At 39.0% G+C, this 23,423-nt stretch overlaps 1 protein-coding gene and 1 pseudogene across 1 annotated transcript; one reads left to right on the top strand and one right to left on the bottom strand.

Moving 5' to 3' along the window:
* Positions 1–16,920: 16,920 nt before the first annotated feature.
* LOC125359223 (T-cell surface glycoprotein CD1c-like) lies at positions 16,921–19,607 on the top strand. Its single transcript, XM_048356835.1, has 5 exons — positions 16,921–16,978; positions 17,269–17,535; positions 18,197–18,475; positions 18,686–18,964; positions 19,513–19,607. The coding sequence occupies exons 1-5, from the start codon at positions 16,921–16,923 to the stop codon at positions 19,605–19,607; spliced, it is 978 nt and encodes a 325-aa protein (XP_048212792.1).
* Positions 19,608–21,991: 2,384 nt separating this feature from the next.
* On the bottom strand, positions 21,992–22,687 carry LOC125360174 (annotated as a pseudogene).
* Between the last annotated feature and the right edge of the window lie 736 nt (positions 22,688–23,423).

Here is a 23,423-nt window from a genome sequence, read left to right as displayed (position 1 = left end):
GATATATGACAACAAATTGTGCTGGAAAAACTGGCTCAACACATGCAACAAACTAAAACTAGATCCTTATATATCACCCTGCACCAAAATCAATTCCAAGTGGATTAAAGACCTCGAAATCAAAACAGACACCCTGAAAACACTAAAGGAAGAAGTACGAGAAACACTTGGGCTCCTTGGCACAGGACGGAACTTCCTGAACAAAGACCCAGAAAGGCTACAAATCAAAGAAAGGTTGGACAAATGGGACTGCATCAAACTGCAGAGCTTCTGCACGGCAAAGGACATAGCTTGCAAGATAAACAGAAAGCCCACAGACTGGGAGAAGATCTTTACCGGCCATTCAATGGACAAAGGCCTCATATCTAAAATATATGCAGAACTAAAAAAATTACTTTCCTCCAAAACAAAACCGCAAAGAACTAATAGCCCACTCATCAAGTGGGCTAAAGACCTACAAAGAGACTTCTCTGATGAGGAAATGAGAATGGCCAAGAGACATATGAAAAAGTGCTCTACATCACTGGCCATAAAGGAAATGCAAATCAAAACAACATTGAGATTCCATCTCACCCCAGTAAGAATGTCTTATGTGTGCTTTTATAAAACTGTCTAATTTAATATACATTCTTATAAAAATTTACCACCTGCAGTATTTCTTTATACTGCAACATTACATGAGAAGTGCCTTTCCTAAATGTACAGCATTGTTGGCCTGCTAATTTTGAATTCATAAGAACACCATAACTCTAACACACAGTTATCCACCACAGTTTTCTCCACCACAGTTTTCATGAGTTTAAGAACACGAGATCACACTTCCATAGTACGTTATTGGGCCATTTTAATGGGTGAAATCTCTAACAATGAACACAAATATTGGCAAACATGGCACCAAATACATCAAGATAAAAGGATATTGGGGGGGGGGAGGTAAAATAAGAAGGTAGAGCATCACCTTTTATGACCTTCATTGAGAAAGTGTTCTTCATGTCAAGTTTCATGTATTCTTCATGTACCCATGAATAACTGTAAAAAGTTGCTGTGGGTATTGGCTGTGGGGTGACTAAGAAATTAACAAGTAGACATATGAGCAAATACAGAGCTTGCACTTAATAGAGATCCACCTGTGATCCTAATGGTAGTGTTAGTCCAGATACCCACCACCATCATCCTTTTTCTCTTCATGTGACTATTCTCAATATATTCAGCTGCACAAAAGTCTAGACATGGATAACTTGGATTAAGTATGATTCATTCTAAGTGACCTAGGCTCCAGTCTGCTCCTCATGTGCACAGCATCCATGTTTTATTATTTTTTTTCTTGTTGTTAGTTGACTGTACCCTTATGGACACTGATTAGCCTGAGACACTCACTAGAACCTGCCCATCACAATGTAACAGGCTGGTGTGATGAAACAGACATATAAACTGAAATTTCACATAGTGGAATTGGCTGTATTCGAATTCTAGGCAAACCATGGAATCAAATAAGTAACTGACAATAAAGTAGCTCCACTTTTGAAGACATGCGAAGAGGTGGGTTTGGTGCTACATTCCAACCATTTCTGTCCTTTGTTTATTTGATGTAAAGTAGCTTGTTCAAGATGAATGATGAGGTGCGTAAACTATGAAATGGTATTGAACAATAAAAGTGTGTGTTGGTATTTGATATGCTTTTCTAAGTAGTCCTCAACTTGTGCTCTAAAACTGTCATTGGCATGTTAGAATTTTCTTGGAAGGAAATATACACATAACTTGACAGTTACACTATAGTAGTCAGCTTTGCAAATGAATGATTTGACAGACCACTGAAACAACAAAGTGTACACTGAACAAATAGTGAGGGGCCATTTGAGAAATGTTTGATATTTGAAATGATGATATACATGATGTATTCATATATACAGAATATATTGTATTATAATATAATTACATAATATGTATATAACACAATTGTATCTGTACTAGATATTAAATACAATATAATATATAATATAGACTTATATATGTACTATATGCAACTCTAAATTTTTAAAAGAACAAAACTCACAAAATAAACAAACTCCATGATAGCTATACACAGGATGTTCCAAAGTGCTAATAAGGACATGAATTATACGTAATGTACTAGGTTGAGAAATTCAAGTTAAGAAATGTGTCATTGTACATCACCTTACTGGTAAAATTGGTATTTGTAGGGAGTGAGATATTGGGAATCCTCATGCACTGGTGATGGAAAATAATTCTAGAGATATTGTACCTAATTATGTACATGCTGGCTTTATAATCTCACTCTTGGACACAGCTGATAGCCGATGTTTACACAGCTTCATGAGAAGATACCTATCTGTCTGTCTATCGTCTATCTATATATTGATCTACCTATCTAGCTGTCTGCCTGTCTATCTATGTGTATCACACATGTTTGTAGTACTGAGATTTGGAAGTGTACTAGAGTTCACCTGTCTGAACACATAGTGGTAGATATACCCAGTCAGTGGGTTCTTGGGCAGTAGGCAGAAACAGACCAGACACAGATAGATACAGGGAAGACTTAAGAAGAGTGCTGAATGGAATGCATTATGTATGAAGTACAGTACACTGTCTTTCGTAGTAGACAAAGTTGCATACCAAGTGCAACTCTACATTTTAGAATATATAGAAAGAGACTCAGGCACAGTAATACATGATGAAGTGAACAAAATCAGGATAATTAGTCAATCAAATAGTTTAATCTGTCAAATAAGGGAAGAATGATTAGACCAAATAACACTTATGAACCATAAATAGAGAAGGAATGTGCCCTGAAGATTTCAAAGGCAACATATCATATACAATTGAAAAATAATTATCCTTCATAGATTACTGAGTTGGAATAATGCCTTGTGCCATGAGTACTTTCTAACAGAGAAATTATTTTTTTTTCTCAAATTTTTATTATCAAACTGACGTACAGAGAGGTTACAGTATCATACGTTGGGCATTGGATACATTTCTTGTACTGTTTGTTGCCTTGTCCCTCATGCCCCCTCCCTCCCCCCTTTTCCCTCCCCCCCAGGTGTTCAGTTCACTTACACCAAACAGTTTTGCAAGTATTGCTTTTGTAGTTATTTCTCTTTTTTTACCCTGTGTCTCTCGAATTTGGTATTCCCTTTGAATTTCCTACTTCCAATACCAGTAAACACGGTTTCCAATATACTCAGATAAGATTACAGAGATAGTGTAGGTACAAACATAGGAAGGTGATACAAAACATCATCAATAATAGAAACTACACATACACATAGGACGTTGAAAGTAGTTACAACTGTGATATATCACTTGTTTCCATAACATGGAGTTCATTTCACTTAGCATCATCTTACGTGTTTCTAAGGGTATAGCTATTGGGCCTTGTGATGCTCTGCTATGGCTTGCCTAAACCTGTACTAATTATTCCCAATAAGGGAGGCCATAGAGTCCATGTTTCTTTGGGTCTGGCTCACTTCACTTAGTATAACTTTTTCCAAGTCCTTCCATTTCCTTACAAATGGAACAATGTCATTCTTTCTGATAGAGGCATAAAATTCCATTGTGTAAATGTAGCACATTTTCCTGATCCATTCATCTATGGAGGGGCATCTGGGTTGGTTCCAGCTTCTCGCTATGACAAATTGTGCTGCGATGAACATTGTTGTGCTGGTGGCATTACTGTGATTTTGTTTGTGGGCTTTTGGATAGATACCCAACAGTGGGGCTGCTGGGTCATAGGGGAGTTCTATATTGAGCCTTCTGAGGAATCTCCATACTGCTTGCCAGAGTGGCTGAACCAGTTTACATTCCCACCAACAATGAAGTAGGGTTCCCTTTTGGCCACATCCCCTCCAACAATTGTTATTATTAGTTTTCTTGATATATGACATTCTTGCTGGGGTGAGATGGAATCTCAATGTTGTTTTGATTTGCATTTCCTTTATGGCCAGTGATGTAGAGCATTTTTTCATATGTCTATTGGCCATTCTCATTTCCTCATCAGAGAAGTTTCTTTGTAAGTCTTTAGCCCACTTGATGAGGGGGCTATTGGTTCTTTGCAGTTTTGTTTTGGAAGAAGGTAATTTTTTTAGTTCTGCATATATTTTAGAGATGAGGCCTTTGTCTGTTGAATGTCTGGTAAAGATCTTCTCCCAGTCTGTGGGCTTTCTGTTTATCTTGAGAGCTATGTCCTTTGCCGTGCAGAAGCTCTGGAGTTTGATGCAGTCCCATTTGTCCAACCTTTCTTTGATTTGTAGCCTTTCAGGGTCTTTGTTAAGGAAGTTCTGTCCTGTGCCAAGGAGCCCAAGTGTTTCTCCTACTCCTTCCTTTAGTGTCTTCAGGGTGCCTGTTTTGATTTCAAGGTCTTTAATCCACTTGGAATTGATTTTGGTGCAGGGTGATATATAAGGATCTAGTTTTAGTTTGTTGCATGTGTTGAGCCAGTTTTGCCAGCACCACTTGTTAAAGAGGCTATCTTTCTTCCATACTATTGTTTTAGCTCCTTTATCAAAGATTAAGTAGGCATAGTTCTGTGGGTTTAATTCTGGGTCTTCAATTCCGTTCCATTGGTCTTCAGGCCTGTTCCGGTGCCAATACCAAGCTGTTTTTATTACTATAGCTTTATAGTACAGCTTGAAGTTGGGTATTGTAATTCATCCAGCACTGTTCTTTCTGCTTAGGAGTGTTTTTGCTATTCTAGGTCTTTTATTGTTCCATATGAATTTCTGGATTGCTTCCTCTATTTCATTAAAGAATGGTGTTGGGATATTAATGGGTATTGCATTGAATTTGTAGATAGCCTTTGGCAATATTGCCATTTTGATTACATTAATCCTCCCAATCCAGGAGCATGGGAGGTTTTTCCATTTTCTTAGTTCTGACTTAATTTCATTTTTCAAGCTTTTAAAGTTCTCTTCAAAGAGGTCTTTCACTTCTTTGGTTAAGGTTATTCCTAGGTATTTTATGTTTTTGGGGGCTATTGCAAAAGGAGTTGCTTTCCTGATTTCAGCCTTGGTCTTCGGGTTGTTAGCATAGAGAAAGGCCGTTGATTTTTGAAGGTTTATTTTATATCCTGCAACTTTGCCAAAGTTTTGTATCAGCTCTAGTAGCTTGGGTAGAGTCTATGGGATTCTTTAGGTATAGGATCATGTCATCTGCGAAGAGAGAAAGTTTAACTTCATCTTTTCCTATTTGGATCCCCTTTATATTCTCTTCTTGCCTAACTGCTCTGGCTAGGAATTCTAGTACTATGTTGAAGAGCAGGGGAGAGAGTGGACATCCCTGCCTTGTTCCTGATTTTAAAGGGAATGGCTTTAGTTTTTCACCATTTAGAGTTATGCTTGCTGTTGGTTTGTCATAAACTGCCTTGATTATATTCAGGAATGTTCCCTGGAATCCCAGTTTTTCCAGGGCTTTTAGCATAAATGGGTGCTGGATTTTATCGAACGCTTTTTCCGCATCCAGCGATAAAACCATGTGATTCTTTACCTTGCTCCGGTTGATGTGGTGGATTACATTAATTGACTTGCGTATATTAAACCAGCTTTGCATCCCTGGGATGAATCCAGTTTGATCGTGGTGTATGATTTTTTTGATGACCTGTTGAAGTCGATTGGCCAGAATTTTGTTGAGAATTTTTGCATCTATGTTCATCAGGGAGATTGGTCTGTAGTCCTCTTTCCGTGATGAGTCTCTGCCTGGTTTTGGGATGAGGGTTATACTGGCTTCATAAAATGAGTCTGGCAGTGAACGTTCTCTTTCAATTTCATTGAAGAGTTTGAGAAATATTGGAGTGAGTTCTGTTTTGAAGGCCTTGTAGAATTCTGCGGTGAATCCATCTGGACCTGGGCTTTTCTTGGATGGGAGATCATTTATTGCTGTTTCTATTTCAATACTGGATATGGGTCTGTTTAGAAGGTTTAAGTCTTCATAGATGAGTTTGGGGGTATCAATTTTTTCTAGGAAATCATCCATTTCTTCCAAGTTCTTGAATTTGTTGGCATAAAGGTTTGCAAAATAGTCCCTTATTATTTTCTGAATTTCGGTTATTTCTGTGGTGATGCTACCTGTTTCATCTCTTATCTTGTTTATTTGAGTGTGCTGCCTTCGTTCTTTGATCAGGTTTGCCAGGGGTCTGTCTATCTTGTTGATTTTTTCAAAGAACCAACTCTTTGTTTTGTTGATTCTTTCGATGGTTTTTTTCGTCTCTAATTGATTTAATTCTGATTTGATTTTAATTATTTGCTTCCATCTATTGACTTGGGGTTTGGCTTGCTGTTCTCTCTCCAGAAAATTAAGGTGCTTCCTTAAATTACTGAGTTGCTGTTTCTCCAGTTTGTTGATGTATGTACTCAGAGATATAAATTTTCCTCTGAGTACTGCCTTTGCTGTGTCCCAAAGGAGCTGGTACTTTGTGCCCTCAACTTGGTTGAAGTCCATAAACATTTGAATTTCTGTTTTAATTTCTTCAATGATCCACTGATGGTTCAGCAGTGTGTTCTTTAGTCTCCATGAATTGTGGGATTTTCTGTGGTGGCTGAATGAGTTGAGCTCTAATTTTATTCCATTGTGGTCTGAAAGAATGCAGGGAATGATTTTGATACTTCTGAATTTGTACAGATTTTCTTTGTGCCCTAAGATGTGATCTATTTTGGAGAATGTTCCGTGTGCTGCCGAAAAGAATGTGTATTCTGTCCTTGCTGGGTGGAATATTCTGTAGATGTCGATTAAGTCTAGTTGGTCTATGCAATTGTTTAGTTCTGTGGTTTCTTTGTTCAGTTTTTGGCGTGTTGATCTGTCCAGAGGTGATAGTGGAGTGTTAAAGTCCCCCACTATCATTGTGTTTGGGTCTATGAATGTTTTTAGAGCCAGTAGTGTTTGTTTGATGAAGTTGGGTGCTCCTGCATTTGGCGTGTAGATATTTAGGATGGTTATTTCTTCCTGTTGGAGAGATCCTTTTACTAGTATGTAGTAACCTTCTTTGTCTCTTCTTACCTTTTTTAATTTGAAGTCAATTTTGTCTGATACTAGGATTGCAACTCCAGCCTGCTTATGGGGGCCATTTGCTTGATAGATTTGTTTCCAGCCTTTCACTTTTAGAAGATGTTTACTTTTGCTGGATAGATGTGTCTCTTGGAGGCAGCAGAAAGATGGATCTTGATTTTTGATCCAAGTTATGAGCCTATGTTGTTTGATTGGAGAATTAAGTCCATTAATGTTGACAGTTAGGATTGAGAGGTGATCGTTTGTTCCTTTCATTATCACTGTCTTGTTTAAAGCTGTGTCTTCCCATTTCTTGATCTAGTGTTTACTAATTAGGGTTCATTTCTCTGTCTGTGTTGGGATCTTGATTATTTTCCCTGTATAGTACATCTTTAAGGATTTTGTGTAAAGCTGGTTTGGTGGAGATATATTGTTTCAGTTTTTCCTTATTGTGGAAGACTTTTATTTGACCTTCGGCTATGAAGGAGAGTTTGGCGGGGTACAGAATTCTTGGTTGGTAGTTATTTTTATTTAGAGTTTGGTATACTTCATTCCAGGCTCTCCTTGCTTTCATGGTCTCTGCTGAGAAGTCTGGGGTAATTCTGATTGCTTTTCCTTTATATGTGATTGTTTTCTTTGCCCTAACAGCTTTGAGTATTTTTTCCTTGCACTCTGCTGAAGCTGTTTTGATCACAATGTGTCGGTGGGAAGTCCTATTCTGGTCTGGTCGATTTGGGGTTCTAAATGCTTCTTGTATCTGTATAGGCCTTTCCTTCTGGATGTTTGGGAAGTTCTCAGCTAATATTCTGTTAAATAGGTTGCCTATCCTATTAACCTCTTTCTCCAAGTTTTCCTCAATACCTATTATCCTTAAATTGGGCTTCCTGATTGTGTCTTGAATCTCCTGTAGCGATCTGTTTTGTTGCTTGGACTGGATTTGTATTGATTTTTGATCTTTCTCCATAGAATCTAAGGAATCTTCAGCTCCTGAGATTCGATCCTCTGCTTCAGTTAGTCGGGACTGTAGGCTAGCTACTTGATTTCGAATCTCTTTTCCTTCTGACTGGTCTTTCCTGATGATTTCCATGTCATTTCTTAGGTCCTGTATGGACTTCTTTACTTCATTAACTTCATTACTTTGGTTTTGAGTGTTGTCTCTCAAATCTTTAAGTTGGGTAGCTATCTTTTCATTTGACTCTTGAAGCTCACTTATCTTTCTATTTGTGGATATGAAATTCTCCATTAATTTTTGCTTTGCCTCCTCACGCTCTAACATAATTGACTGAAGAGATTCAAACTTTTCATTTATCATGTTTATCAGTAAACTTTGTAGAGCATTTTTGGGGTTTTCTTCTATGTTTTTGATTGACTGCTCTGCTTCCTGCTTGTTTTGGGTGGGGGATAAGACTTCATTATTTGCCATCTTTCTTGTGTTTCTTCTGCCCATTTGAATTGGGAATGCCAGTCTACCAGCACCTGTGAGCACTGTTTAAGATCCAAAGCAGCCCTTACCAAGCACTGTTGTGTAAATCTTACAATTTCACAATTATATACAGATAACTTGTATACCTGTCTATAAAGTTAGATTTGGTGTTCCTAAAGAATACAATTTCAATATAACATCTGATCCTGGGCCCTGTATTCAGTAGTTACTTATTTACTGTTACAACCTTATACGCAATTCTTGTTTTTATATTAAGTTCTTTTAGGACTGGCTTTCTCTATGAACCCCTTTGATTCACTCGTATTAAGCTGGGATATCCTCTATCCAATAACCAGGAGTCAATGTAACCTGGAGGTCCAGGCAGTAAGTCAGGAGGGTAAGTTGGAGGCAGTAAAGAGAATAGAGTAAAGTGTATTGGGGGGGTGGTGGTGATTTTGGTTTAGTTTCAGTGACGTGGAAATGTGGAGAAGAGTAGAATCAGTAGAAAGAACAATGATAAAATGACAGACACTGGAGAGTTAGCAGAAAAGGGTGTAGGTGTTATTTATAGGAAAGTAATTTTTAAAGGAAGAGGACGCAACGAGAGAAATGAAGTAAAAATACTGGAAGACAGATACACAAAACAGAGAAAAATTATTTAACAAGGAAGCATAAGTAAATAAAAAGGAAAATAACAGAAAAGGAACAACCCAAGCAAATAAACAAACACAAAAAAAAACTTGATAAAACAAACCAGTAAAAATGGAAAACAAACAAAAACAACAACAACAAAAAAAAAACAGCCAATGATGTTTCAGGTGTGAAAAAACTAAAAAGAAAATTTAAAAGAAAAGTTAAAAAAAAATGTTTGAAAAGAAAAAGAAACCAGTCTCTGGTTTCCCTGCAATGGACTGCAGTCTATTTTCCTGTTTGGCTGGTTTGACTTGATTTCAGTTGGCAAGGGGTGGTTCTGTTCTGACCTTCTCCCCTGTTGGTGCAATCGTGGGTCTCTGAGGTTCGCACAGCTTGCAGGCAGGCCTTGGGCGTCCTCTGTCGATGGGGACGTGGGCAGTCACAGGAACTGTGGCTCCTCTGTCTGCTGTGGGGCCGCTGCCTTTGATGCCTGGACTTGACTAGACTGTGAACTCAGCAGAGCGTGGCGCCTCCGGCCTGTTTTGCTCCACTAAGAGTTGCTTGCCTGAGGGAGGCGGCCTCCTTGGCATAGGTAGCTATGGAATGCAGCTCTGTTTTGGGCTGGGAATTAGTTTCCTCTGTGACGGGACCGTTTAGCTGTCCCCGGAACTGTTTGTTCCTCCGTCTGTTGTTTCCGTGCCCCTGGTAGCTGCTCGCAGCTTTTGCTTTAAGTTTAGAAGTTCCGGCGGGCAGGGCGGGGCATCTCTGGCTAAGCCCCGGACTCGCCTCCCACCAGGGCAGGGGGTGTTCTTCTGGGCGGAGCTGGTTCTCACTGATTCCGCCCCTCCTGCCCTTTTCAAAGATGGCTTTTTGACCTCGCTTTCCCCAGGCCTGCTTCAGTTCCAGTCTGGTCTGACCCTATGCCAGTGGCAAAGATGGCGCTTTGCTCTGGCGGTGGGGACAGGGATGCCTTCCAGAAGCTGGACTGTGGGCACAAGCGAGAATAATTTTTTTTTTTTTGCGGGGTACTCACGCTGTCTCTGCGATGTCAGGTCCTCCGTGCTCGGCTGCCGTCTGGAGTATTTCTCGCTTTAGCTGCGCGGAGTGCGGGGGGCTGTGCCCGGCACAGTGCCGGAGCCGGCGCTGGCGCCGCAGCGGGACGCCGCCCGGAGCTCAAAACTGTGTTTTCAGACCAGCAAAGTCGATTTTTCCTTCCTGTTCAGAATCCCTGTACTGTTAGAACTTACTTTGGCTGTCTTTCTCGGAGAAACAGTTTCTATGAGGTGAGAAAACTACGATATGGGAGGGAGCTCTGCAGGGCTCAGCCGCTCCTCCGCCGTCTTCCCACAATCCGCTCCAGAGAAATTATTAAAATAAATGTATTTTATAAATTACTTAGATTTTAAAGGTACCAAATACAAACATCTACAACATCAAAATCCTTTGGTTGAAATGTAAAGGTTTCATAGTCGTATTGAAGGCTATAGGAAGGGATAAAATTTGAAATTTTACCATGAGGTGGCAGTAGAGATTAAAACTAAGTTTCTGAATTCTTATTGCTTAAACATTTGAAGCCTGAGGTCCCCTAATCATGGAGCAACTTACAAACCCATATTTCAATTCACAATAACTACTTGGCTCTAAAAGTAATTTAAAATGACTTTAAAAACATTCACACAATTTAAAAGATATATGTATAATAATATTAGAGTACAGTTCAAGGAGAGTATACGACCAATAAAAGGAGAATATATGACCAATAAAATGGGGTGAATTTGATCCAATGGATCTCATATTCATGTTATATCACTGTGAAACTCTTTGTGCAATTAATTTATTCTAGTAAACATTTAAAGAACAGAAGCCAATGATATACCTTGTGTATGTGTATGCATGTATGTGTGCATGTGTGCAGGGACCAAGGCTAGAACTCTGGACCTCACACTTTTGCTTGGCTTTTTTGCTCTAAGCTAGAGTTCTACCACTTTGAGCCACACTTCCACCTCCAGCTTTTTGGTGGTTAATTGGAGATAAGAGTCTTATAGACTTCGATAGCGGGGCTGTCTTGGAATGGGATCTTCAGTTGGCAGCCTTTTGAGTAGCTAGGATTACAGTACTGAGTCATCAGCACCTGGCTAAGAATGTTGCACACTTAAAAAAAAGTGCCTCATGAAGCTGGGCTCTGGTAACTCACGTCTGTAATCCTAGCTACCTAGGAGGCTGAGATCTGAGGTTCACGGTCTAAAGCCAGTCTGGGCAGGAAAATCCATGATACTCTTTACTTGGATTAGACATCTACCCCTTGAGCCACAGCTTTACTTCCAGATTTTTGGTGGTTAATTGGAGATAAAAGTCTCATGGACTTTCCTGCCTGGCTGGCTTCAAACTGGGATCCTTTGATCTAAGCCTGAGTAGCTAGGGTTATAGGTGTAAGCAACCAGCCTCTGGCTTAAATTATGTCTTAACATTAAAAAAATATTGAAGCAGGTATGAAGCCAATATGGATAAAAAAGACCCTGAAAAACCTTCTCATGAATTTTTGAGTTATTTCCAGATAGATGATTTAAGTGAAACTGGGCATTAATTCGATATCTACATACTTACGTGGATATATGACTGGACATGCAATTATAGAGCAGAAAAGTGAAATCACCACTCACCTTATTTGTTAGCTGGGCAAAGTAAAGCCTACTGTTTTCAGTTTAATCAATCAAGTCAGCTAGTTGTGACCACATGATTGCCCCTCATCTTCTGCACAGTGCATCTGACACCCTGGGAGGTCTCTTTCTCTCCTCCTGGTTGCTGGTGGAGAAGGCACTTTAAAACTATCCTCCATTCATAGCACCTGGGGGTTTCAGTGTGATCATTGCACTGCATGTATCCAGTATTCAGAACAATAGTGAAGTAGCTTTGATTGGAAGGAAGTCTGGTAATCACCTCCAAACAGGGGGTGGGCGACCTTTGGGATGAGAACTAAGAATGGTAAAGAGGAAGCAAAACAAACTAACAGACAAAAAATAAAAACTCCTCCAAAGCAAAAGAGGATTCTGAGAGCTAAGCTCCCAAGTACTTTGGAAGGTCACAACAACCTGGACCTTGTCTACTTCCAGTCTTTTTTTTTCTTTTACAAGACAGACACAACCATGGATTTTTAGCTTCATTTTTTAACATTTTGCAGCCCAAATCAGTCCTAACAAACCCACAATGTCAGTTGAATATCAACTAAATATTGATAGCTTTGTTCTATGAAGTATCTATTCACAGCTCTCTGTTTTTCTCATTGTAGTGATCTCTCATGGGCTACTTATTTTGCTGAGGCTAGGTTAGATTTTTGACAACCATACCCAATATCTTTATATAAGTTCACTTTTATTTGTACATATTTTTAAGGCAGGGAAGTAAAATGTTAGCAGTTAGTCTAAAATGTATACGAAAAGGTATATGACAGATATTCAAGAATGTTTGGGAAAATAGAATAGGCCATAACTCATTCCCACCCAGCTGGAGATAGTAGCTTTATCTGTATTAAGTCTGGGAAAGCTACAACTTCAACAAAAAACCAGGATGCTTTGTAAGTTATAATAAAAGTTGTAACAAAAAGTTAGCATGCCTTTCCCCTAATCTTGAGTGATGAAAGAACAATGACTGCAGCTTAGGAGACTGTGTTCAATTCAGGAGAATCAATGACTATTCAATTTGGGAGAATCAGTGAGGGCCACTAAGCCTTTGTTCAAAGACAATGGTAAAAGGTAAGGTGTGAGTTATGATAACATTATCACAGAATATTTGTACAGAACACTAACATTAACACCAGGTAACAGCATACTTTATTTAGGGTATGAAGCACTAAAGAAACCATTAGGATTACTGAAGATAGGGCATATCAAATAATTTTAAACAAGGTAAGAAATGTGAATAGTTTCCACGATGCTTTGATGGCATAGCCTCAAGTCAAGTGAGACATATTGCTATTCCCATATAAAACACTTTGTGTATTACAGAATTTTCAAGTGTATGAAATGACTGTAAAAGACTGAGAAAAAACCAGAGGCTGAATGTAAACAATGCCTTGAGGATTCAGATATGTGACAAGGCCCCTGTGCATGGAGAATATAAGGACAAGTATCTGAAAATGGTTGAAAAATACAAGCATTATACTTTCTTTTATCTGTGCGTTTTACATTTTAAATGGTTATAAAACATATTGTAGATCTGGAAACGTGGCTTTGTGGTAGAGTTCTTGCCAGCATGTATGAAGCCCTGGGTTTGATTCCTCAGTACCATATAAACAGAAAATGCTTGAAGTGGTGCTGTGGCTCAAGTGGTAGAGTGCTAGCCTTGAGCAAAAAGAAGCTCAGGGAACCATTCCCAGGCCCTGAGTTCAAGCCCCAGGACTGGCTATATATATATATATATATATATATATATATATATATATAAATAATATATATATATATATATATATATATATAATAGCTATCTCAAAGTAGATCTTAAAAGTATCCTGAAAGGGGTGACATTAATCAAGATGCATTTTACTCACAAACTGACATGTTGAATTGTATCCCTTCTAAGTTCAACTACTCAAACATAATAAAATATAATTTAAAGAAGCATCATGAAAGAATAGGAATTCTTTTTAGTTTTAATAAAATATTGGGCTGAAGATATAAATATGCATAAATTTGAAATCATTATTGAATTCACAATGACAGTATTAATCTGTTTCTCAGAATTCAATTTGTGGTTTTCTGCAATACTATTTTAGACATTTTCAAAATAGCATAACTACTCCCTTAATTCATAGGGGCTATATTTGAAAGACCTGCAAAGTAGGTGTGTCTGAAATTTCAGATAATATTAAAACCTGTATCTGAAATATCTTCCTATATATGCATGACTATCTTAACATTGAATTCATAAATTTGGCACAGGAAGAAGACAACAGCAATACCTACTAAAACAATAGAACAGTTATAGCAATCGTACATGATCTCTGTCCCCAAATACCTTACTGCCAGTAAAAGTCCAGTCACTTTACAATGAGGGCTTACTGATGTTAGTGAGCAAGTGGTCCAGGCAGGAATTCTCCTTGCCCTCAGCTGGGACCAATCCACTGGGGCAGATGTGAGAGGACCCAAGATAGAGGCTAGAGACAGGGACGGTTGCTAGAAAGGAAAGGAGGAAAGAACTTGAAGCAGAGAGGAGGGGAAAATGAAAGGTCTTGAAAGAGGTCTGTGGATGGGGGAGACTAAGGAACTTCTCTGGTAGAGAAGTGGGCATAGGGTGATTTCTGCTTCTGGGGAAGGATATGAGAAAGCACTGTGTGATACCACCTGGGATGAGGACATGGCCTCAGAGTCCTGTGGAAAGGCTCTCTCTTTCTTCCCCATGCCCTCCGTGTGTGTGTGTGTGTGTGTGTGTGTGTGTGTGTGTGTGAAAAGCCATCTCCCAGGATAGCCTTAGGGAAATGCCTGATGGTGGGTCTAGGCAAGGGTGAATATGAGGGTGCCTGTGACTTGAGTACCTGCAAGATTGAGGTAGAAATGTGGGGAAGCTGGTGATCAAGAAAGAGCTCTAGGTTTCCTGGGGGTGATCAAAATCCTCTGTGATTTCTTCATTCTAATCAGAGTAAGGCTCATTCTTCTCAGATTCTTCTTTTTTTTTTTTTTTTGCCAGTCCTGGGCCTTGGACTCAGGGCCTGAGCACTGTCCTTGGCTTCTTCCCGCTCAAGGCTAGCACTCCGCCACTTGAGCCACAGCGCCGCTTCTGGCCGTTTTCTGTATATGTGGTGCTGGGGAATCGAACCTAGGGCCTCGTGTATCCGAGGCAGGCACTCTTGCCACTAGGCTATATCCCCAGCCCTCAGATTATTCTTTGAAGATCTTGGGTATCTGGAAAGTTACACAACAACCTTCTCTTCCCTTCAGTTTCATACAAATTTGAGATTCCTGGATTTTGAAGACTCTGGAAGTTTCCCTTCTTATACAGCATCCTTCCTTCTTTTGAGGGAATTAGCACACAAGGGGCTTTGTGTATAAAACTGGCATGCTTAGGAGTTTAGGTTGTTTTCAGGAAATATATTGAAGTATTTTAAGTGTAAGGGTGATTTAATCAAATCACACTTCACTTCTTATCTAGTAACTGAAGCAGTGGAATAGGTAGAGGAGATTTGCAGTGATGGCAGAAGTCAACCAGGTGACACAGATATAAAGCGAATCAAGTGTCAGGGAATCTGGAGAGGAGCAGGTAGAGCCTAGAGATGGAGAGAGATCACATGATGACTGAGAGTAAAGAAGGAGGTGTTTCCACAGGGAGCATGTTTCTAAGTTACAGTTTTCTTGATTTTATGTGTCTTTCCATGACAGGGCTGAGGGTGTGACCTATTTTGCTAGTTTCTTTGAGGGAGAATATTCCCTAAAGGTTATTTGTTTCTTATTTTGTTCCATTGTATCTCCTATGAGCTTAGAGTAAATTATCTCCTTGGCAAATCCCGGGAAGAAACTGAGAATTTGTATTTTGGCACCATTTCTCTACCTTTGCTTATGGAACCAGGTTGAATTTTTAGGATGATATATATTTGATGCTACTTCTGGGATTTCAACTTAGGGCCTGCTGTTTCTAAGCTTTTTAATGCTCAAGCTTACTGCTCTACCACTTGATCCATATCTATACTTCTGGTGTTTGGGTGGTTAATAGGAGATAAGAGTCTCTGAATCTCTTGCTCGTGCTGGCTTTGAACTGCAATCCTCAGATGTCAGCCTCCTAAGTAGCTAGGATTCCAGACATGATCCATTGGCTCCTGGCTGGACAATATATTTTGGAAAAATTTAACTTAAGTATGGATGATAGTTTTCCCTTCAATGTTGCCTTTTGTCCTCTGTGATCACACAAGAAATTAGCCCTCACGTGGAAATACATACTGCCCCACTAGGATCTTAATTAGGCTCATCAGGAAGTCAAAACACATTTCTGGGCAGTCAAAATGTAGCTCAAGAAAATATTCGAAAAAAAACCCCACTGGTTAGTAGCTGGGATTCCATGTGTGGAAATGTTAATCACCAGCATATATTTTAGTCCTACACTTCCTCATACAGGTGGAAGTGAAGTGAGTGATGAGATTATACTGTCAATCTCCATAGGCTCCATAGGTAAGACATGTATTCATAGGTATTTTGGTGATTAACTATATAGATTTGATTCAATAGAAGGGCTTGTTTATATTTTTATAGTCTTGTGCACTCAGGATGACTGCATTTCATCACTAAGGCAATGGTGGGTGCCTGGAACAGTCACAGGGGATGTGAGAACCCCAAATCTCCAATTTACAAAAGAACCAGGTAGTCTTAAGAAATGAGAAAAGATGAATAAGGGGTGAAAGGGAGTAGAGGTGAGTTTCAGGACATCTAAAATTAGGATGGAAGCCTGGATTGATCAGAATAAGAGACATGATTAATGTAGAGGCACAGTTATGAATAGAAACTGGAAAACAAGCAGGAGCAGGGCAACCATACAGCTTCTCCTTTAAAATTTTATGGCTAGATGAAGCAACCTTTCAATGTCACCTACCACTTGGAAGAGGAACAGCTGAGGAAGACAGTTACATGGGGGTAGAATTTAGTGAAAAGGAGAGTGGAAATCAGAAAGGAGGGAATGATTTAAACTCAGATTGGAGAGGAAATGAGAGATTGAATAGGAAGGTGAGGTTGAGAAAACAAAAAGGTTTTTATTGTCAGTTGCTGTTGGAAAACATTGTCTGTTGGTGGGAGAAGGAAGTCAGAAGAGAGTTGAGGGAGAGTTGAGCTTTTTGGTAGCAGACAACAAAGACTGTCTTTGTTTAGAGAAAGAAACACACATCTGTGTAGGCTATGCTGTTTCTTCAACTTCTGCTGGCTGTTGTCCTCCCAGGCAGCTTCAATGCAGAGGGTAAGGACATTTCTGTTAGTTGCTCACTAGGGTGGATCGGAGTGGACTTTAGTGGGCTTTCCAAGATGCTTCACTGTGAATGCCAAGATGCTTATAGACTGTACTTCTGTCTCTAAGTGCAGTTGATTGTTTTTGAGGATAGTGCTAGAGCACCAGGGGCTCTAAGTAAGGAAAATATTGATAAACTTTTTTTTTGTTGTTGTTCTTTCTCTAGTAGCTGATCTCTTTTCTATCTTCTCTCTGTTTTACTTATCTTTTCCCTATGCTACTGGACTTTCATCCATCCATAGTGATCCATGGCTATACCGCATTTCGTCTCATCCAAATCTCACACTATGCCAATGAATCATGGACACAAACTCAGTGCTCTGCTTGGCTGGATGAAGCACAGACTCATAGTTGGGAAAGCGAATCAGGAACTATAATTTTCCTGCATACTTGGTCGAAAGGAAACTTCAGCAATGAAGAGTTGACAGACCTGGAGCTGCTTTTCCACGTGTATATAATTGGGTTAGCGCAGGAGATTCACACCTATGCCAAAGACTTGGGATTTAAGTGTAAGTTAAACCAATTAGGAGAATTCTTCATAGGTTTCTTGGTAATCCGAACTATTCTCTACTCTGTTCTATGACATTTCTCATAATCTCATCTCCCCATAAAAGTCTACATGCACAAATGTCAGGGTATATCCTGAACAAAATTTCCTAGAAATTTTCCACTTCTGCACTCTTTTCCTTTGTGCTTTGTTGTGTTTTTCTTGTGATTATTATCTGTGGCTGAAGTTTGTAGGGAGAGAATTGTCTTATCTTGTGCTTGATTCTTTTAAAATATGATCCCTTCTGCTATTTCTTCAATTCCCTTAGACATTTCTATTCATTGTCTGGGATTCGTGGCGATGACTCCATGCCTTATGAGATTTTGGCTCCTGTCTCTCCCAAGTTGCTAGTCTATATTATGTTAATGTCACCTCTCATTGTCCCTGAGCTTTTCTTTGGTCTATCTCCTTCTAGTCCTCATTTGTTCCTCATCTCCTTCCTTCTCATCTCTAGAAAATATTTTCTCTTCCTTGTTTTGGATTGATTATATCTTTGGCTCATTCTCCTACCTATGGAAGGCCCTTCTTTCTACTCTCCCTTTCATACCAAGTCTCTTAAATTCTAATCTTGCTTTCATTTTCATTTATTTGAACTCTTTATCTCATTCTGCCCTTTTTTCAAGATCCTTTTGAATTACAAGTGAAAATTGGCTGTGACTTGTCATCTAATGAGAGCTTCAAAGGCTTCATGCAGGCAGCTTTGGAAGGATCAGAGTTTCTGAGTTTCCAAAACACATCCTGGGTGCCATCTCCAGGAGGTGGGAATCTGGCCCAGAAGGCGTGTGATCTCCTCAATCAGTACGAAGGCATCAAGGAGACAGTGGAGAGCCTCATGAGCAAAACCTGTCCCCGGTTTCTGTTGGGCATCCTGGATGCAGGAAAGATGTATCTTCAGAGACAAGGTCAGTTCAGCCCCTCCCTCTAAGCTGTTCCCTTCATATTTTTCCCTTCTTCTCCTCCTGTTTGAAATCAGGACAGGGAAAGGGTTGCAGGGTGAACGTTCCCCATGGTGACAAAAGATTATTGTGAACATTAGGTGGTTATCTTTGTATGGAAGCCATGTGTTAGGTGCACATCTGTCCTCATCTGACTCCCTCTCTTACTCTCTACAGTGAGACCAGAGGCCTGGCTGTCAAGCTCCTCTATCCTTGGGTCTGGCAGACTCGTGTTGGTTTGCCATGTCTCTGGTTTCTATCCAATGCCAATCTGGGTGATGTGGATGAGGGGTGAGCAAGAGCAAGTGGACAGCAAGCGTGATGATGTTCTTCCCAATGCCGACGGGACTTGGTATGTTCGTGCGATCCTGGAGGTGAAAGCTGAGGATGCTGCTGGTTTGTCTTGTCGTGTGAAACACAGCAGTCTAGGAGACCAGGACCTCATCCTCTACTGGGGTAAGGTTCGAGGTTGGGCATGTGAGTGGGTTTTCACTGAGACTTAACACAGAAGCAAGGGAATGTTTGGTTATGTCAGATGCAGGTGAGGGATATCAGGAAGAAATGTATACAGAAAACCATGAATAATTCATGGAATGAAGAACGTGAAGGACATATGGGTCTAAGAAATTTGAGGGGAAAATTCTCAGGTGAGTTGGGCACTGTTGTGCTCACATGTGTAATCCTAGCTAAGTGGAAGGCTGAGATCTGAGACTCATGGTTCAAAGTCAGCTAGAACAGGAAAGTCTGTGAGACCCTTATGAAATAGTCGAGCACTCACCTAGAGTAGAAGGTCAGGGACAGTGCCCAGGCCTGGACAATACCCAGGCAATGCCAGCCCCAGAACCAGCATATACACACAAAAAATTCTACAGGTTAGTATGGAAATAGAGTGAAACAAATTGATATGATTTATGCCCAATACACATGTGAAGTCACCAATCAAGGGATGGGGTAGGCTCCTTTGTGGGTTTCAGATGGTGTCTGGATGTCTTCCATATCTACAGAACTCAGTCTCTCCATGAACTTGATCTTCTTGGCACTGATTGTGCCCTTGATCCTTTTGATAGTCCTCGTGTTATGGTTTAAGAAGCATTGGTGAGTTCTGTGTTTTCTTACGTTTTCAATTATTTATTATGTAGTCTATATTCTCTGTTACCTAGCTTGGCTTTTTTTCTCCTGCTAACACCTTACCTTCAATCACTCCCTTCCTCTGACCCAGTTTCTGTTTCTTCTGTCTTGTTACAGGTCCTATTGGGATATTACATGAGATGTCTCACCATGCTTCCCACATTGTAATAGGAAGCCAGCGGTCCTGGAACTCAGGACAACCCAGCGATGCCATCCTTTCTATCTTTCATTCCAGTAGGTTCTCTATTTGTGTTTGAATCACTCACTGGTATTAGCCAATTTGGTTTCTGTAACTCTCTATGGATTGGCCCCTGAGTTTTTGGTAGTGGTGAAATGGCAAAGCCCATTTCTGATGTTTCTTTGGTGATCTTCCATGTCCTCTTAGCAGGAAACCAGAGATTTCTTTTCGTACGGTTTGCTGCATGTGTCATTTATTGCTTGTATTGCTATTACTTGAGCCTTTCTTCTCCTTACCCTAAAGGGGGTAAGGAACATTGCAAAGTATCTTTCTTCTACATAATAGTGCATGTTGAAAAATTAAACAAAACATTCAAAGAAGTACCATGTCTAAATTGGATTACCTCATGTTGGTAGATTTTTAAAAAATCTTAACACTGTGACACTTGAAATATTCATGCCTCTCTTTGTTTGAATGCTGACATAGCTGAGAAATTCCAGCATCCTTTAGCTCTTCTCCTTTTGGATAAATTGCAAACAAATAATGCAGCTAAGCTTCTCCACACATTAATTTGTGAAATTCTATGGGGCTTAAAGTAGATGCATTTCCAGGAAATTTTCTGTCAACAATAATGATTGATTTTACGATTTGGAATTGGAAATAATTGTGTGTATTTATATAATAAAATGTTGTTTTAGAGTGCACATACATACTGTGGAAGGATTAAATCGATGTAAATGATTAGATCAGAACCACCAAAATATCCATTACCTTTAATTTTGAATCTTGGCAATAAAATTTGAAATCAGACAGTATGATGCTTTCATCTTTATTTTTCTTTCTGAGCATCATTGCAGTTATTCTGGGTCTTTTGTGGTTTCCAGTGAATTTTAAATTTTTTTCTATTCTTATTTTATTTAAAAAGAGCCAGTAGGATCTTTATGAAAACACTAAATTATTCTGGAGTCTGAAGATTATTTTTGTTTTGGATAGAATGTATATGTGAACACTATCAAATTTCCAATCAATGAACATTGGATTTTCTCCCCATTTAGTTTTATTTCCCAGATCAATGCATTGCAGTTTTCTATGTACTAGTTTCAAATCTCTTTAGGTGTTTTTCCTAATGATTTCATTCTTTTTCATGCTATCATAAGCAGGATTATTTCTTTTTTTTCCCAACAGATAAGAAAATATTCTTTATTTGCTTGTAACTACTAGAATTTTGAACATAAGTCTTTATTCTTCCAATTTAAACAAAGTAAATTATTTTTCAGTGCTTTAAATTATTTGTAAATTATGGCATTTTGAAAGCACAATCTGTTCTTATTCTAACAGCTCAGTTTTGTGTCCTAATCAATAGGGTTTAGGAAACATTAAAAAGTGCTTTCTAGTTCTATAAAATAGTTTATTGTTCTATTCATATAACGACAATTACATAATAAGAAAATCTTTGCCCTTCTACAGTCTGTAGATTGCTGCATTCCCAGGGATATTATTGGGACTACTGACCACCTCTAAGTGATACTGGTGCTTTATTGTTTTGCAATTTATAAACATTAATGTGTCCGTTATATACTGGTGCAAGTAAAGCAAGATAGCTATTATTAAACCTTCCATTTAGGAAAAGCCCTGTAGATGTAACTGATCACCCATATAGTGATCTGGTGGATGGGAGTGAAGGTTAATGACAGGACCAACATCATTTTGTTGTCCAATTCTCTCCCCCTCACCTTCGTACTAAAATGACTTCTGAAATAACTTGGATTCAGTGGATTCAGCCAGGAAGTGACCATTGGTAACATTTTCTATGCTATTTCTGAGCCAGGAATTGTGGGGTGCAGAAAGACAGACACAAGATGGGGGTGGGGTATGAGGTATTCAAATACATTAACATAGGATTGATTGCCAGTACTCTCTTGAGTCCACTATAGACATACCAGACTTTTTCTCTTCTGTTAATACACATGCCATGTCACCAAAGTTGGCTGCCTTGCTAATCCTGTTTGCTAAGAACATACCACAGACTTTACTGGATAATGTCGACTCTCAGGTCTTAACAAACAGCCTATGTCATTTTTGTTTGTTCATCAATCCTAGGTGAGTCATAAAATACTGTACATATGCACGCATATACATATGTATATACAGCATATCCTGGAGGGAAAAGAACTGAATTAGTCATCTAAAAATTCTTCTTCACTTCTGTTATAATGCAGCAATTTATCATCTAACCCATAGTGGTCAATTAATTGAGTAAGGCTTAGTTTCTTGTTCTCATCAGACATAGCTGACTGCAGTTCATAAAGTAACAGCTGACTACAGTTTTCCACTTCTTTATCAACAACTGTAACTGAGCCAGGTCATCCTTTGATCGATACATTTTGACTAGTTTTAGTCTCCAGAGAAGTTCTTCTTTCTCCTGAATCTGCTTCACCAATTGTGCTTTTTCTTTCTTTAATTCTTGCTTAGGATTCTCATTCCCAAAGTCATTTTGGAGAGCAATGTACGATCTTGTATCAAATGATTTAGATTTACACTCATGGATATTCTTTTGAAGGTATTTTCCAAAAAACATATTTTCTTCAGATTCACTGTCAATGTGTTTAAGAGAGTTTTCTCCTGCTGAAGATGCTTGGTTTTCTAGAACAGCCTCATCATTTTCTTCATTCTCTTCTTTAAGACATTTGGCCACACTGCAATAGGAACTAAATGAAGACCTTGTTTTCCTTAATCTTTCTTTAAGTGTTGCACTCATAGGTTGTTTTCATAAACAATTTGTATGGGGAGATGGTGGAACCCCACAGGCCTGAGGACTGCTAGGTAAAAATCACAGGTGAGTCTGATGGACTTTCCATCTTGATAGGGAAATCTTGGTTTATTTAAAAAGCGCACGACAGCGTCTGCAAAGCAACTGGGACCGCCCCCGAGGGCTGGCCACGCCAGGATTATTTCTTAATTTCCTTTTTTTTTTTTTTGGTCTCTACCACTTGAGCCACAACATCACTTCTAGCTTTTTGTGGTTAATTGGAGATGAGTCTTTTGGACTTTCCTGTCCAGGCTGGCTTCCAACAATGATCCTCAGATCTCAGCCTACTGAGTAGCTAGGATTATAGGTATGAGCCTGTGGTACCAGGCTTTAATTTTTAAATACAACTGCTATTTTATGTTGATTTTTTTATTTTGCAATTTTACTGAATTTGATTTACTAAGTCATCACAGCAATAACACAATATATTCTGTTTTTTTTTTTTTTTGCATATCAGCAAGATGAAGCTCAACTATGCCATCAAGACTTCTGAGCTAAAAATAAAATGTATGAGTTCATGCCCAAGTTCAGGATGAGATGAGATGTTGTAGGTGTAGATGAGGTGAGCTGAAGTAAGTGTGTATATACAGCTGGTACTAGGTATATACCAGTTAATACATGAATAAATGAATGTGTGTATAAATCAGCATGCAAAGCAAAACTATGCTTGTTATAAAATATTAAACATGTTAAATTATATGAAAACATACTTGTCCTATGATGACTATTATTACTTGATAATTTAAAAAATGTGATACAATAATGCATTTCTTTCTGTTTCCTCTGTATAGTCTAGTATT

Source organism: Perognathus longimembris, chromosome 11 (genome assembly GCF_023159225.1).
Source record: "Perognathus longimembris pacificus isolate PPM17 chromosome 11, ASM2315922v1, whole genome shotgun sequence".
Taxonomy (NCBI): domain Eukaryota; kingdom Metazoa; phylum Chordata; class Mammalia; order Rodentia; family Heteromyidae; genus Perognathus; species Perognathus longimembris.
This window is presented reverse-complemented; position numbering and strand designations above follow the sequence as displayed.

Excerpts from the sequence above, each read along its gene's own strand:
- LOC125359223 (XM_048356835.1), top strand. The coding sequence starts at position 16,921 with ATGCTGTTTCTTCAACTTCTGCTGGCTGTTGTCCTCCCAGGCAGCTTC. Across the intron at positions 18,476-18,685 it reads GATGTATCTTCAGAGACAAG|TGAGACCAGAGGCCTGGCTG; the intron begins GTCAGTTCAGCC and ends TACTCTCTACAG. Across the intron at positions 18,965-19,512 it reads GGACCTCATCCTCTACTGGG|AACTCAGTCTCTCCATGAAC; the intron begins GTAAGGTTCGAG and ends CCATATCTACAG.